Source organism: Aquarana catesbeiana, linkage group LG01, assembly GCF_042186555.1.
Source record: "Aquarana catesbeiana isolate 2022-GZ linkage group LG01, ASM4218655v1, whole genome shotgun sequence".
In the NCBI taxonomy this organism is placed as follows: domain Eukaryota; kingdom Metazoa; phylum Chordata; class Amphibia; order Anura; family Ranidae; genus Aquarana; species Aquarana catesbeiana.
In genome coordinates, this window is record NC_133324.1 from 514,087,973 (window position 1) to 514,101,926 (window position 13,954).

General features: G+C 43.2%; 1 protein-coding gene across 1 annotated transcript in view; it reads left to right on the forward strand.

Annotated features, from left to right (window-relative positions):
• The first annotated feature begins 1,678 nt into the window (after positions 1–1,678).
• Positions 1,679–13,954, forward strand: part of BSG (basigin (Ok blood group)) — a 60,314-nt gene continuing 48,038 nt past the window's right edge. The window contains exon 1 of the mRNA XM_073594036.1: positions 1,679–1,860. Coding sequence (XP_073450137.1) covers positions 1,788–1,860 — 73 coding nt within the window. The 5' untranslated portion in view covers positions 1,679–1,787. The remainder of the gene's footprint in view (positions 1,861–13,954) is intronic.

Genomic DNA, 13,954 nt, shown 5'->3' on the forward strand with positions numbered 1-13,954 from the left:
TTGAGTCCAGTGATGTCGGCACCCCAGACATTTTTTCCATCGGCTCTCGGGTGCTGTCGCAGCCATTCGTAGTAATGGAACCTGCCAGTGAAGCCTTTCGGCTTCACAGACGGTTCCCTACTGTGCATGCGCAAAGTGCTCTGCGCTTTCTGAATGGCTTGGCGGCGGGGGAAGGAGGAAGGGGCTGAACATACAAGTGATCTTGCCGTGGCAGGTGAAAGGTGAAAGTGGGGTACTGGAGGGGGGGAGGAGGCAGATAAGCGGAGCGCTTCACATTATCAGTGCAGGTGCATCTGGATATACACCTGGGGTCCCCCTCTCTCAGGCTGGATGTCCAGACTGGCTGTGGATGCCTGAAATCACGCGGTGGACTGACCTGGGAGGCAGCACCTCTCCCCTAGGTCTAATCTCTTCCTGTGGCTCGTGTAGTCTGACAAATCTCAGATCAGCAAGGTGGAGTCCCTAGTTCCTTTGCTCCCAGAGCAGACTGGCTATTATAGTTCTGTCTCCATAGAAAGCTAGAGGGCCATTTTAGAGACTACATATCCCAGAATCCTTAGCAGCTGCTGCTTGTTAAAGTTCTTCCAATTTGCTCCTGTAATTGGCTCTCCTCCTCCTGCCAATAGGGACACAGGGCGGGGCGCAGAGTGAGCAGCTGTGTGTGTGTCAGTGAAGAGAAAAAAAAGGGAGGGGGGAAAATCCCCGCCACAGAAACTGACAGGCACTTTCTCCCTCACAGAAGAATCTCTTTGGCCAGCTTGGACAGGCTGCGGGATATGGTGAGGCACCCGCTACACTGGTATACACATGAAAATCTCTATACTAAACAGCGGCGGCTGGTGTTTTTTTTTTTTGTTGGGGGCGGGGGGCAAACGACCACCCCCTCCCTTTCGTGCTGGTAGCCAGTCATCCAGTCCTGCACTTACCCCATCTAAGTCGTGGGCGGGCAGCGCTCCTACAGGGGGTGGCTTCCATCATCCTGCCTCCTCCCTACTCCTTCTAGGTGTCCAATAGGTTCGCCTGTCCTTTCATCCAATCAGGTAACGGGTCTCAGGACCTACTTCCTGACTGGCAGAGAGAAGGATCAGTGTGAGAATATTGAATATTACATTTGCTATTGTCACACAAGTGGGTGGGCTCAGGGTGCAGTGCTCTGCGCCCCGACCCCACCCTTCTTTGAAGCCTAGTAGAACATAGGAATCTATGCGTCTGGCGCCCTGCATGTAGATTACGGGGCTGGATGGGCGGGGGGGGCGCCTGTGTGACCCTAATTGATGGGCCCCCACTGATACTAAATCTACTATTTTACTATCAAAGATGAAATGCTGCATTAAACTCCATATTACTGCATTTGTTATTTTTAAACACTGATAAAGAGAAATCAATAGAGGTAAAAAAAAGGCTTGTGTGGTTTGTCTGTATATGGGATGTATGTGGCTGGTGTGTTAATGATTTCAGTATAGGCTGGTGTCTGGTGAGGAGAAATCTTCCCACATATTGCCAGAACTTGTCATTCTCCCCTCCATACAGCAGCAGATAATAGTGTATGAAGTGAGTAGCAGGGCAGCCATCTCCAGAGCTGCGTGTCCTCTGTACGTGACACGGAGGAAGGCGGAGCCAGTGTGCCCCAGGCCTCTCCCACCAGGGCGTATGATTGGCTCCCCGCCCCCTGACATAAAGCAGCAGCTGACCTCCAGCTCCTTTTCAGTTGGCTGCCGGTGTGTGAGGAGAGCAGAGCAGAGGAGGGAGAGCCGTGACTTTGAGTGACCCGGTGTAGAGGTCGCACGATGTACAGCTTCGCGCTGATCACGGTGCCCGCCGTGTTACTCCTATTGGGCGGGAGAGGAGCGGACAGCTCAGGTAAATGGCATCACCTCCGGGCCTGGCACCGTGTGTGAGACAAGCCGGCGGGGTCACTTGTGGGGACAGGGGAAGGACATGGCATCCATGTTTCTTGCTCACCTACCTAACCGCAGCTCTATATGACTGATGGAGTCTTAATTAGGCCTGTTAGGAGCTGATTAGGGCGCTGTATACTGCTAGCTGGGCTCTCTAATGGCTCCAGGAGCTGAATGGAGAACAGTGCTTCCAGCTTTGTCTTCAGATTGAGCTCTGTTTATGTAATACGTGAAAGCTGTATGCCCATAAGCTAGTAAGCTAGGCCTTGTTTTCTTTTAGCTCCTAGATACAGTGGATATTGGGTAACACCTGTGTTTGTATGTCTTTCGGGAAATTTCCCTTTACTTCCTGCTGCCTTCAGAGACCTAACAGGAAGTAAGAGAAGGCTGTTCTGGGGGGGGGGGGGCTTTTTGGGGTATGCGTTCCCACTTGGAGCAATTTTTGCAGCCCATTAATTTGGAGGGCTGAAGTTGCTTCCGAACATAAAATAATGCGCACATATTTTAAAAAATGAACCACAACAAATTTGAGCTAGCATGGTGCTGTTGTACCATGCCAATTGGTGCCCACAAACGCATCACGTGATTACGTCAGGGGAGCGCAGAGGCAAGTGAGTCTTGCGTGCTGTGTGGGAAAAGCGCACAGGTTGTAGGTTTCCCACACCTGGTGTGAACTGGTCCTTAAAGCAGGACTAAAGTAAGCTCTAACCGGCAGGGCCCTCTGATCCCTCCTGTATTCATTTCTATTGTAACTGTACTGTCTGCCCTCATGTTTCAAGCTGTTGGCGCTATATAAATCCATAATAACCCCTCCTTCCAACGGTGCACAGTCTTTAGAGAATACTTCCCAAAGGGAAATTGTTTACCAGCATCTTCTATCCTTTTTTTTTTTTTTCTGGGTGCCAGGCTGCAGCCATTTAGATCGGCCTGGCAAAGGATGACCTGCAGGAATGTAAGCTGAGCTGTGCATGCGCAGCTCGGTGCACATGCTAAAGAAGGCTGCAAACAGGTAGGTTTATGTTCCTGAAACTTCAGCAGTAAAAAGCCTGTCTGTTTGCAGGTTTTCTAATTTGGAGACTTTGGCTGTGCTTTAACCGCTTCAGCCCCGGAAGATTTTACCCCCTTCCTGACCAGAGCATTTTTTGCGATTTTAGCACTGCGTCCCTTTAACTGACAATTGCGCGGTCTTGCGATGTTGCACCCAAACAAAATTTACAAACCCCCCCCAAGCTTTCTTTTGTTGGTATTTGCCTCTGCGATTTAAATTTTTTTGCAATATTAACGGTTAAAGACCAAAAATTTTGAAAAAATGTTATACTTTGTTCTAAAATTTTTAATAAACTCAATTTAAGTCGTACATTTAGGCCAAAATGTATTCAGCCACATGTGTTTGGTTAAAAAAAAAAAAAAAATGTCAAGCGTAGATTTTCTGGAATTTACGCAGTTTTTAGTTTGACTACCTATCATTTCTTGAGGTGCTAAAATGGCACCCCCCCCATGACCCCATTTTGGAAAGTAGACACCTCAAGGAAATTGCTGAGAGGCATGTTGAGCCCATTGGATATTTTATTTTTGAAGTGATTGAAAAATGAGACAAAGTTGTCACTAAATGATATATTGCTCACACATGCCATGGTTATATGTGGCATTACACCCCAAAATACATTCTGCTGCTTCTCCTGAGTATGGGAATATCTCATGTGAGACTTTTTGGGAGCCTAGCCGCACACAGGACCCCGAAAATCAATCCCCGCCTTCAGGATTTCTAAGGGTGTAAATTTTTTATTTCACGCCTCGCTACCTATCAGTTTCGAAGGCCATAAATAAAATGCCAAGATGGCACAACCCCCCCCCCCCCCATGGCCCCATTTTGGAAAGTAGACACCCCAAGCTATCTGCTGAGGCATGTTGAGTATTTTGCAGATCTCACTTTTTGTCAGTTTTGAAAATTAAAAAAAAAAAAAAAAAAAAAAAAAATTTTCTTTCCTTTCTTCATTTTCAAAAATGAGATCTGCAAAATACTCACCATGCCTCTTAGCAAATACCTTGGGGTGTCTACTTTCCAAAATGGGGTCATTTGGGGGGAGGGGGGGGGGTTGCCCTGTCAGGATATTTCACGGCCTCCATAACTGATAGGTAGTGAAGAGTAAAATGTAAAATCACAATTTTATGCCTTTAGAAATCCTGAAGGCGGTGATTGGTTTTTGGGGTCCTGTACACGGCTAGGCTCCCAAAAATCTCACGTGTGGTATCCCCGTACTCAGAAGAAGCAGCAGAATGTATTTTGGTATGTCATTCAACATATAACCATGCCATGTTTGCACAATATATCATTTAGTGACAACTTTGTGCAAAAAAGGGTCCCCCCCCCCGAAACTTGTGGCAAAATATAAAATTTTCTAATGTACTCAACATGCCACTCAGCAAATAGCTTGGGGTGTCTACTTTCCAAAATGGGGTCATTTGGGGGGGGTTTGAACTGTCCTGGCATTTTATGCACAACATTTAGAAGCTTATGTCACACATCACCCACTCTTCTAACCACTTGAAGACAAAGCCCTTTCTGACACTTTTTGTTTACATGAGAAAATATTTTTTTTGCAAGAAAATTACTTTGAACCCCCAAACATTATGTATTTTTTTTTTTTTTAAAGCAAAGGCCCTATAGCTTAAAATGGTGGGTGTTGCAAATTTTTTTTCACAGTATTTGCGCAGCGATTTTTCAAATGCAATTTTTTGGGAAAAACACTTTTTGTTTTTAAATTTGAATGCACTAAAACACGCTGTAGTGCCCAAATGTTTGAAATGATCTTATGCTGAGTACATGGATACCAAACACGACATGCTTTAAAATTGCGCACAAACATGCAGCGGCGACAAACTGCATACATTTTTAAAAAGCTTTTAAAAGTTACCATTTTACATTTACAGAGGAGGTCTACTACTAAAATTACTGCCCTCGATCTGACCTTCGCTGTGATACCTCACATGCATGGTGCAATTGCTGTTTACATATAACACCAGACCGGCACTTGCGTTCACCTTTGCGTGTGAGCACGGGGGGCACAAGGGTGCGTGTGTTCCCACGCCCCCCCCCCCCCGGAATGTAAACATCGCCTATGATAGCAATAGGTAGTGACAGGTACACTTTTTTTTTTTTTTTTTTTTTTTTATTGGTCTATTAGACCTCAAAGCATCTGACCTCACCAAGATCGGTGTGATAAAATGCTTTGCCAATTTCCCAATGGTGCTATTTACATCCGGCAAAACCTAAGTCATGAAATGCTTGTAGTTTCCGGTTTCTTAGGCCATAAAGATGATTGGAGCCATTCTGGTCTCTGATCAGCTCTATGGTCAGCTGGTGAAACCACCGGCTGCGTTCTCGGATTCCCTGTTGGGACAGGAGAGCCTGAGAAAACAATGGAAGACGGGGGGGGGGATGTTCCCTCCCACTGCTTATAAAAGCATTCTATGGGCTAATTTAGCTGCTAGGATTGCTTTTACATGAAAGCCGACCGCTGGCTGGAAAGAATGATACCAAGATGATACCTAAACCTGCAGGCATCATTCTGGTATAACCACTCAGTCCAGCAACATAATAGTACGTTGCTGGTCCTTGTTGGGCATACATTGTAATGTTGGGTTTTTTTTTATGGGTTTTTTTTTATGCAGCCTGTGGGCTGAACAAGAGACTGATCGGTGGTTATGCCCACCATTAGAATACCGCCCTTCATCCACCCACTTCTGATGATGGGCATACATGCACCATTTTCCTTCAACTGGGGTGGTGAAATCACCTACAACAGCGATGGAGTCACGGCTTTAGATATCGTGGGAGCAAACTCTGTTGCTGTCCAGATAAATAAACCCGTGCTGCAGCTGAATGGTGTACCTGTTAACAATAAAACACAGTAAAGTATAAAAGAATTGCATACCTGAAAAGCAAACATGCTAAAACATAGTAACAATAAAAACATTGCATTGTAGAATACAGTAAAAAAGCAGAACAATAAAATGACATTATTTGACACTATTTTTGGTTTATTTTTTTGGGGTGTTTAGTGGCTGTAACTGTTCCAGGTTTGGGTTGCCCAAAATGCGATGGCATCTTGGGAGACCCTGTGAAAGTGTGGCCTAGTCTGTGCAATGCTGTACCCTACGATAAAACTCCACTAGTGTATGGTAGCATTTAAAACATTCACCAATGCATAGACCAGGATGGTCAGGACAGGAGGGACAAAAATAGCGGGTGTCACGCCTATATCCGCGCTCTCTACAAACACATTTTCTTTGGGGGGCTCGTTGGGTAGGGGTACTCTGGAGGACATACGGAAAATGCCTCTCATGCAGCCGGCTTACTGCATTTGGATTGGGAAGTTGGACCAAAACACTGTCTGGAAACAGAAGGGCTCTGATCTCCTCCTGGAATTTAAGGAAGGATCCAGTTCGTCCTGAAGCTTTGTATAGCACAAAAGCATTCAGCAAAGCCAATTGAAATAAACAGATGCTTTTTTTTGTAGCAGCGTCTGGCCTTGTGGGCAATTGAGTACGGTGCCAACAACTGGTCGTTGAGGTCCACCCCTCCCATATTTTGGTTATATTCGTGGACACAGAGGGGTTTCTGACACCAGTCACTGTAGTAATTTGCACCTTCATGTCTGCGTGAAGGGAGGAAAGAACGAAAACATTCTTATTATCCCTCCACTTCATAGCGAGCAAATTATTACACTTCAAGCAGGCTCTCTACCCCAGCCTAAGACGGGAATCTACAAGCCTCTGGGGAAAGCCCCGGCAATTAGATCGCACGGTGCCCCATGCTCCAATCTAATGATCAAACAAGTGACTAAAAAGTGGCACGCTCGTGTAATAATTGTCCACATACAAGTGGTACCCCTTTCTGAATAAGGGTGACACCAAGTCCCACACTATCTTACCAGCGCTTCCTATGTAGTCTGGGCAGTTCTCTGGCTCTACGTGACTATCTCTTCCCTCGTAAACCATAAAAGTATATGTATAGCCTGTGGCCCTGTCACAGAGCTTATACATCTTGACCCTGTATCAGCCACGCTTGCTGTGTTTTTTTTTTTTTCAGCGATTTACTACCGCTTTTAAGAGTGAGGTAAGCTTCTCGATCTGATAATCCTTTCCTGATGTGCCCTGAGATGCAACATGTGATTCTGAGACCTTTACTACTTTTGAAACCCTTTGATGGCCTTCGTTCTTCCCTGTGTATGTAGAAACCTGGTGGTTAAAATGCTTTTTTTGTTGAGGCACAAGTATATTTAGTGCTGAAAGGTAACGCACCTAAAATGCTCCATAACCGTGAACCAGCTATAAGGCAGACCTAGTAAAAAAGCTGTCTACGTAAAAAAAGTGAACTGTGTAGTTAAATTATATTCTTAATGTGAGTAGGTTTATATTTTTGCATAAGGGCCAATTTCATACTAGAACCTTGAGTAGCATGTCTTCAAACAGGAAAAATGCCAATCACAACTAGGGCACATAGAATAGAATTGTTCCTTTCACCCCCCCTTGCTGCCTAAGCCAATTTTTGACAGTCACACTTTGAAAGACAATTGCACGGTCATGCAACACTGTACCCATATGACATTTTTATCGATTTTTCTTTTCACACAGATGGCTTTCTTTTGGTATTTCATCACCGCTGGTTAATGTTTTGCTTAATACACGAAAAGACTGAATTTGGGAGAAAAAAAAACTTGTTCTAGAATTTTGCAAATAAGTAATTTTACTACTTCACTGATGTGCCATGATGAGGCTGCGGTGATGGGCACTGATAGGTGGCCACACCGGCTCTGGGCTGTACAGTGGATGTCCAGCTTGGGGCCATTGGTGAGCCAGTTCAGCGACGCCGGTTCTTGCTCCAAGGTGAGGCAGGGCCTCCCTGGACAGCTCGGCTTTGAGCTGCAACTGTCCTTTGTCCTGCAGCAGCTCCTCCTCTGACCTGCTGTTAACTCGCCAACAGTCCCATTCACTTTAATAGGGCGGCTGGTGATGCAGCAGTGACACAACAATGTGAGTGATGTGGCGGAAGCAGGTGAGTGAATGCCTGCTTAAAAGGTGCTGCCATGATGGATCTAAAATGACAGGTGCTCTTTCAATGTAAGCATTCATTCTTGCTGGTAATTAGAATCTTTAATATTTGCAAACAAAATGAAGGTTTCCTACTTAAAATAAGCCATCAGGTTGGTAAAACAGCGATATCAGAACCGACTCAATCATACAGTTTGTAGTGTACATAGATTTGCAAAACAATGGGATCAAGGAATATTCCTGAACTTTGACTTATCTCATGGTTACTATGAAATTGTGTGAATGCATCAATGCAGTGCATGTTATCTCAGCCTGCAGAGTTTGGATTCATTGGAGTTTACCAAACATGTTAATATTGCAGAAATATACAGCCTCATGCTACATAACAAAGCTCCTTTTCATGCTGAATAAACTAAATATCTAATATAAAATGCATCCCTGGGAATTACAGACCAGTTAGCCTAACATCAATAGTATGCAAGCTCTTGGAGGGGGTAAGGGACTATATACAAGATTTTAGTAATGAAAATGGTATTGGCAGCACCTCCCAAGCCGCCCCAAAGATGCTGCTTGCAGGACTTTTCCTAATGCCCCGCAAGCGCACCACCTCAGTGTGAAAAGTCACACAAATGAATGGGAGGTGGTTTTCAGGTGTTAGAGGCTATTTCTAGTGCTAAAACACTTGAAAACTACCTCGGTGTGAAAGGGGTCTAAGGGATGCAGGCCCAGCAGCTTCCCTCATTAGAGCCCTGCAGGTGCACAGCTGATTGAGAATTATGAAACCACTCCCATTCGACTTTCCCACATGGGCAGAGAACACTACAAAAGGTAGGAATATGCAACAAAGTTTGTTAAAATTCTTGCAATGTAAATCACCCATAGGGGAATTTTGTTGAGCAAAAAAGTGGAGTTGCGCCTTAATGCATATTTTGGAAGATGTCTGCAGTGAACCTTGTCTAGGCTACAAATGCTGTGGGTGACAAAGATTGCAGTGATTTTGCAAAAGGTATTGCAACAAATCTGTTTGGATAATGCTCACCCTGTATGTTGCACTTTGCATGTAGTGATGCTGGTGAGTCCCTTGCACACCAGTGCACGAGGCTCTGGTGTTTAGGTGCAGGTGGAAGGCATAGGTGCACTGTTTAGCCCTGCTGCCACAGCCTGTAGAAACTCAGACTGAAAGCTGCTGAAGCTGCACAGTGCTCAGAGTGCTACTAACATCTTAGGTAGCAGGTGCCCAGGAATGAATTCCCTATCTGCAAGAAGACTGTTGGGGCATTTTATCTCTGGGTCTATATTAGGGCTGAAACAACTAATCGATTAATCGGCAGCTAATCGATTAATCGGCAACTAATCGATTAATCGGCAACTAATCGATTAATCGGCAACTAATCGATTAATCGGCAACTAATCGATTAATCGGCAACTAATCGATTAATCGGCAACTAATCGATTAATCGGCAACTAATCGATTAATCGGCAACTAATCGATTAATCGGCAACTAATCGATTAATCGGCAACTAATCGATTAATCGGCAACTAATCGATTAATCGGCAACTAATCGATTAATCGGCAACTAATCGATTAATCGGCAACTAATCGATTAATCGGCAACTAATCGATTAATCGGCAACTAATCGATTAATCGGCAACTAATCGATTAATCGGCAACTAATCGATTAATCGGCAACTAATCGATTAATCGGCAACTAATCGATTAATCGGCAACTAATCGATTAATCGGCAACTAATCGATTAATCGGCAACTAATCGATTAATCGGCAACTAATCGATTAATCGGCAACTAATCGATTAATCGGCAACTAATCGATTAATCGGCAACTAATCGATTAATCGGCAACTAATCGATTAATCGGCAACTAATCGATTAATCGGCAACTAATCGATTAATCGGCAACTAATCGATTAATCGGCAACTAATCGATTACTATTTTCATAATCAATTAATCGGACAGTAACCTAATGGGGTTAAAAAAACTAAAATGAGCCCTTTATTAGTACAAAGAGCAAATAATTGCTACTGCAAATATTACTTTCATGGTTCTACACTAAAAAAAATTTACCCCTTACAGTAGTGATTATCTGCTGCTTTTTTTTTTTTTTCCTCTATTAAGGGCTAATTTTAGTTTTTTTTTCACCCCATTATGTTACTAAACGCCTTAGACCTGGTTCACATCTGTCTTTTTGGGGCTTTTTGCGGAAACGCACTACAGTTCATTCACATGGTTTCCTATGGGACACATTCACGCAAAACTGTGCTTTTTTGGTTCAATATACTTCAATAGAGAAGCTGCAGAAAAGCATGTAATACGTTTTTGCAGCAATATGTGTTTTTTAATCTGCCCAACAACAAATTGGCCAAAAAAAATGCAAAAACGCAAATTGCAGCAAAATCACGTGCACAAAAAGCACTGCAGAAACAGATGAAAAGCAAACTGTATAGGTGTGTACTGAGCCTTATATTGGCCACACGGATCAATTTTCAGACGAGAATATTCAGGCAAAATCTTTGTACATTCGCTGAATGAAAGAACGAATGTTCTTAAAATTACATTTTCTTTTGAAGGAAGACATTGTTTTTAATAAAAAAATGTGATCACTAAGTCTGATATTTACTAGATTCACCCTTTATTAGTATATACAGTATATCTCTTCTGTCTGTTATTCTCAGAGTGGATTTGATATTTTGCTCCCTAACCATATAGTTTGTTATTTATATTTACTACTGCATAGAGATTTTAAGAATAAATTAAATTTTTTTTAAAACTGTACACATTAACTAACTAAATTATACACCACACTTTTTCTAAGGTTATTAACCAAATAATTGATTAATCGAAACTATATTCGGCCAACTAATCGATTATGAAAATAATCGTTAGTTGCAGCCCTAGTCTATATTGCCCTAAATGTTTGTATCGTTCTGTGCACTGTTCATCAGGCTGCCAGCAGCAGGGCTGGATAGTGCACCCACTTCCAAATGCCTTGTGTGTGTTGGGCCATCTTTTGAACCATTGCTTGACTTCTTGCCAACCAGACACTGTCATTCTCCTGCGGCAGGTTGGCACGGCTGTTGCAAACCGCTGTAGGTGTACATCAGCCGCTTTAAGAGCTATAGGGGGGCGAATGCCCACAGTGCAGAGTTCTATGCTCAAGCTGACAGCTGTCAAAATAAAAAAAGCAGCATGCTAAGTTTCTCACTTCTTCAGGAGGAGATGAAGAGAAACCTTGTAACCTATAGTTCTTTTAGATCAAAGGGATGCACAATTGGTCTGTAAATGAGGTCGGTTTAACCACTTAAAGACTAAACCTTTTTCTGACACTTGTTGCTTACAAGTTAAAATCAGTATTTTTTGCTAGAAAATTACTTGGGACATATGGATGGATGTTCTATTTTTATTATAAAATATCTAAACCATTAAGTTAAAGTGGAGGGCCACCCTGGAAAAAAAATGCCACCAAAAATCCTAAAATTTTTTTTAAAAATTTGGGAAAAAAAAGTTTATACTTGCCTAAACCCTTGTTGCTAGGCAGTCTTCCTAATCTGCCTCTTCCTATTCCGCAGCATGTTCTCTTTGGTGAATGGCCCTGTTGCCTTCTGGGAACTGTGTGTTCCCAGAACACCACGGAGCCATTCAGATTGCTGTGCCACTCGCGTGTGCGCAGTAGGAAACTGGCAGTCAAGCTGCAAGGCTCGACTGCCTGTTTCCCTTACCTAGGATGGTGGTGCCGGGACCCGAGGGACGGGTCGGCCTCGGGCGGCCGACATCGCAGGCACCCAGGACAGGCAAGTCTACTTAAAGTCAGCAGCTACAGTGTTTCTAGCTGCTGACTTTAAAATTTTTTTTTAGGTGGCCAGAATCCTGCTTTAACCCAATTTTTTTTTTTTTTTTTTTTTTTTTTTTTTGTATAATGTGCAAGATGTTGCGCCGCATGAATCGTGAGAGAAATGTGATCTTTTAAGCAAAAAATTGCGATTATCACTTTAGCCAGAATTGTGCAACTCTAGAACAGCTATACTCACCAAAGCCCCCCCCCCCCCCCCCCCCAGGTGCCTATTTTCAGAAGCTTTTATAGTTAATGTGTTCACGTAATACAAAAGCTTCTGTGTTTGGACATGAGGGGCACGCATGGTAGCGGCTCTAGTGTTGAAGATGCCAAAACCAGAAGGTCCAGGCATCTGGGATTTTAATAAACCTGTCAGATGTAAATTGAGAAGCCCAGGTGGTATCATGCACCTCCTTCGACATAACTCGGTGTGCCTTTGCTTTTTGCAAAGGAGCTGAATTCCTAGAGCTGAGATTTAACCACTTCACCCCCAGACCATTTGGCTGCCCAAAGACAAGTGTTTTTTGCGATTCGGCACTGTCGCTTTAACTGACAATAGCGCGATCGTGCAACGCTGTACCCAAGCGAAATTAACATCGTTTTTTGTTTTTGTTTTTTCCCACAAATAGAGCTTTCTTTTGGTGGTATTTGATCGCCTCTGCGGTTTTTATATTTTGCGCTATAAACAAAAAAGTGAGAATTTTGAGAAATGCAGTATTTTTTACTTTTTGTTATAATAAATATCCCCTAAAATTATTTTTTTTTCCTCAGTTTAGGCTATGTACTCTTCTACATATTCTTGGTAAAAAAAATTGCAATAAGCGTATATTGATTTGCGCAAAATTTATAGCGTCTACAAAATGGGGGATAGTTTTTATGGCATTTTTATTTAAACATTTTTTTATTTGTAATGGCGGCGATCTGGACATAGTCGTGGACATAGTCCGCGGGACGCGCGGTCAAGGAGACTGCGCTTCTTAAAGGGGACGTACCTGTATGCCCTTTTGCCTTCCAGTGCCATTTTGCCGATTTACATCGGCGTGCGCTGGTCGGCAAGCGGTTGATCTAAAATGTGTGCCTGGTTTTGGGGTATAAACTGTGTGGGTTTTTTTTTTTTTTTTTTTTTTTCTTGCTGGTTTCAGGGGCAGGTGAACATGCTGCAGAATAGATTTTAATTTCTACATGTACATGCTAAAATTGACAACTTGTATGTGTACATCAATTAAATATTGACTTGGTTTTTATTTGGGCAACTGATTAACTGAAAAAGATACAAATTAAGTTTAAAGGTTAACCAAACCAAAAGACCTCCTTAAAGCATGTTTTAGCATTAAGCAATGATTTACTTGTTTACATGTTAAAAAAATCCTTTTGCCACATGTATCTGTAAAAAAAAAAAAAAATTAAGTTTAGAGCCTTAAAGGCTTTCTGTATAATCTTAAGTTTTACTAAATTGATGTAACATGACATATTCCTTTGTCACTCCTGCTGCTATGAGTAAAGCGGTATTTAATTTCAGTTTGCCGGTGCTTAGATATGAATAACTGTTCACTTTTTTTTCCAACCTGGTGATCCTGCCATGAGGTCTATTTTTTCAAAGGACAAAAACTGTCCAGTAAGTGACAGGTTTGAGACAAACTATTTACCAGTGCTGACGGGTGCTTACAATTGGCTTTTATTCATTCATGTAAAACCTTATCTCAAAAAACTTTTGCTGTAGCTGCTTAAAGTGCTTGTAAACCACCCCCCCCCCCCACCCCCCCAAAAAATCCTGTTTCTGTAGCCTCCCTGGCGGTTTTCCCGAGTGTGGCTCGGGGTTAAAATTCAGTACCATTAGCGGTAACCCCGAGCCACACTCGGGATCGCATCGCAGGATCCTGGTGCCTCCTTACTAACCTTGTCCCCGGGATCCTGCGATGTCCCCCGCAGTGTCCGAGGGCTCCGTCCTCCTCCGAAGCCTCTCCTTGCCAGGCTCCGTTCCCTGCGAGCGTCGCGACGCACGGGGGTGGAGCCTGGCGGCAAATTTAAAAAACAGTAAAAATCATAACACATACAGTACTGTAATCTTACAGATTACAGTACTGTGTGAAATAATTTCACATCCCTTTTGTCACCAGTGCTTTGGCCCATGCCCTGCATGCAGTTTTATAT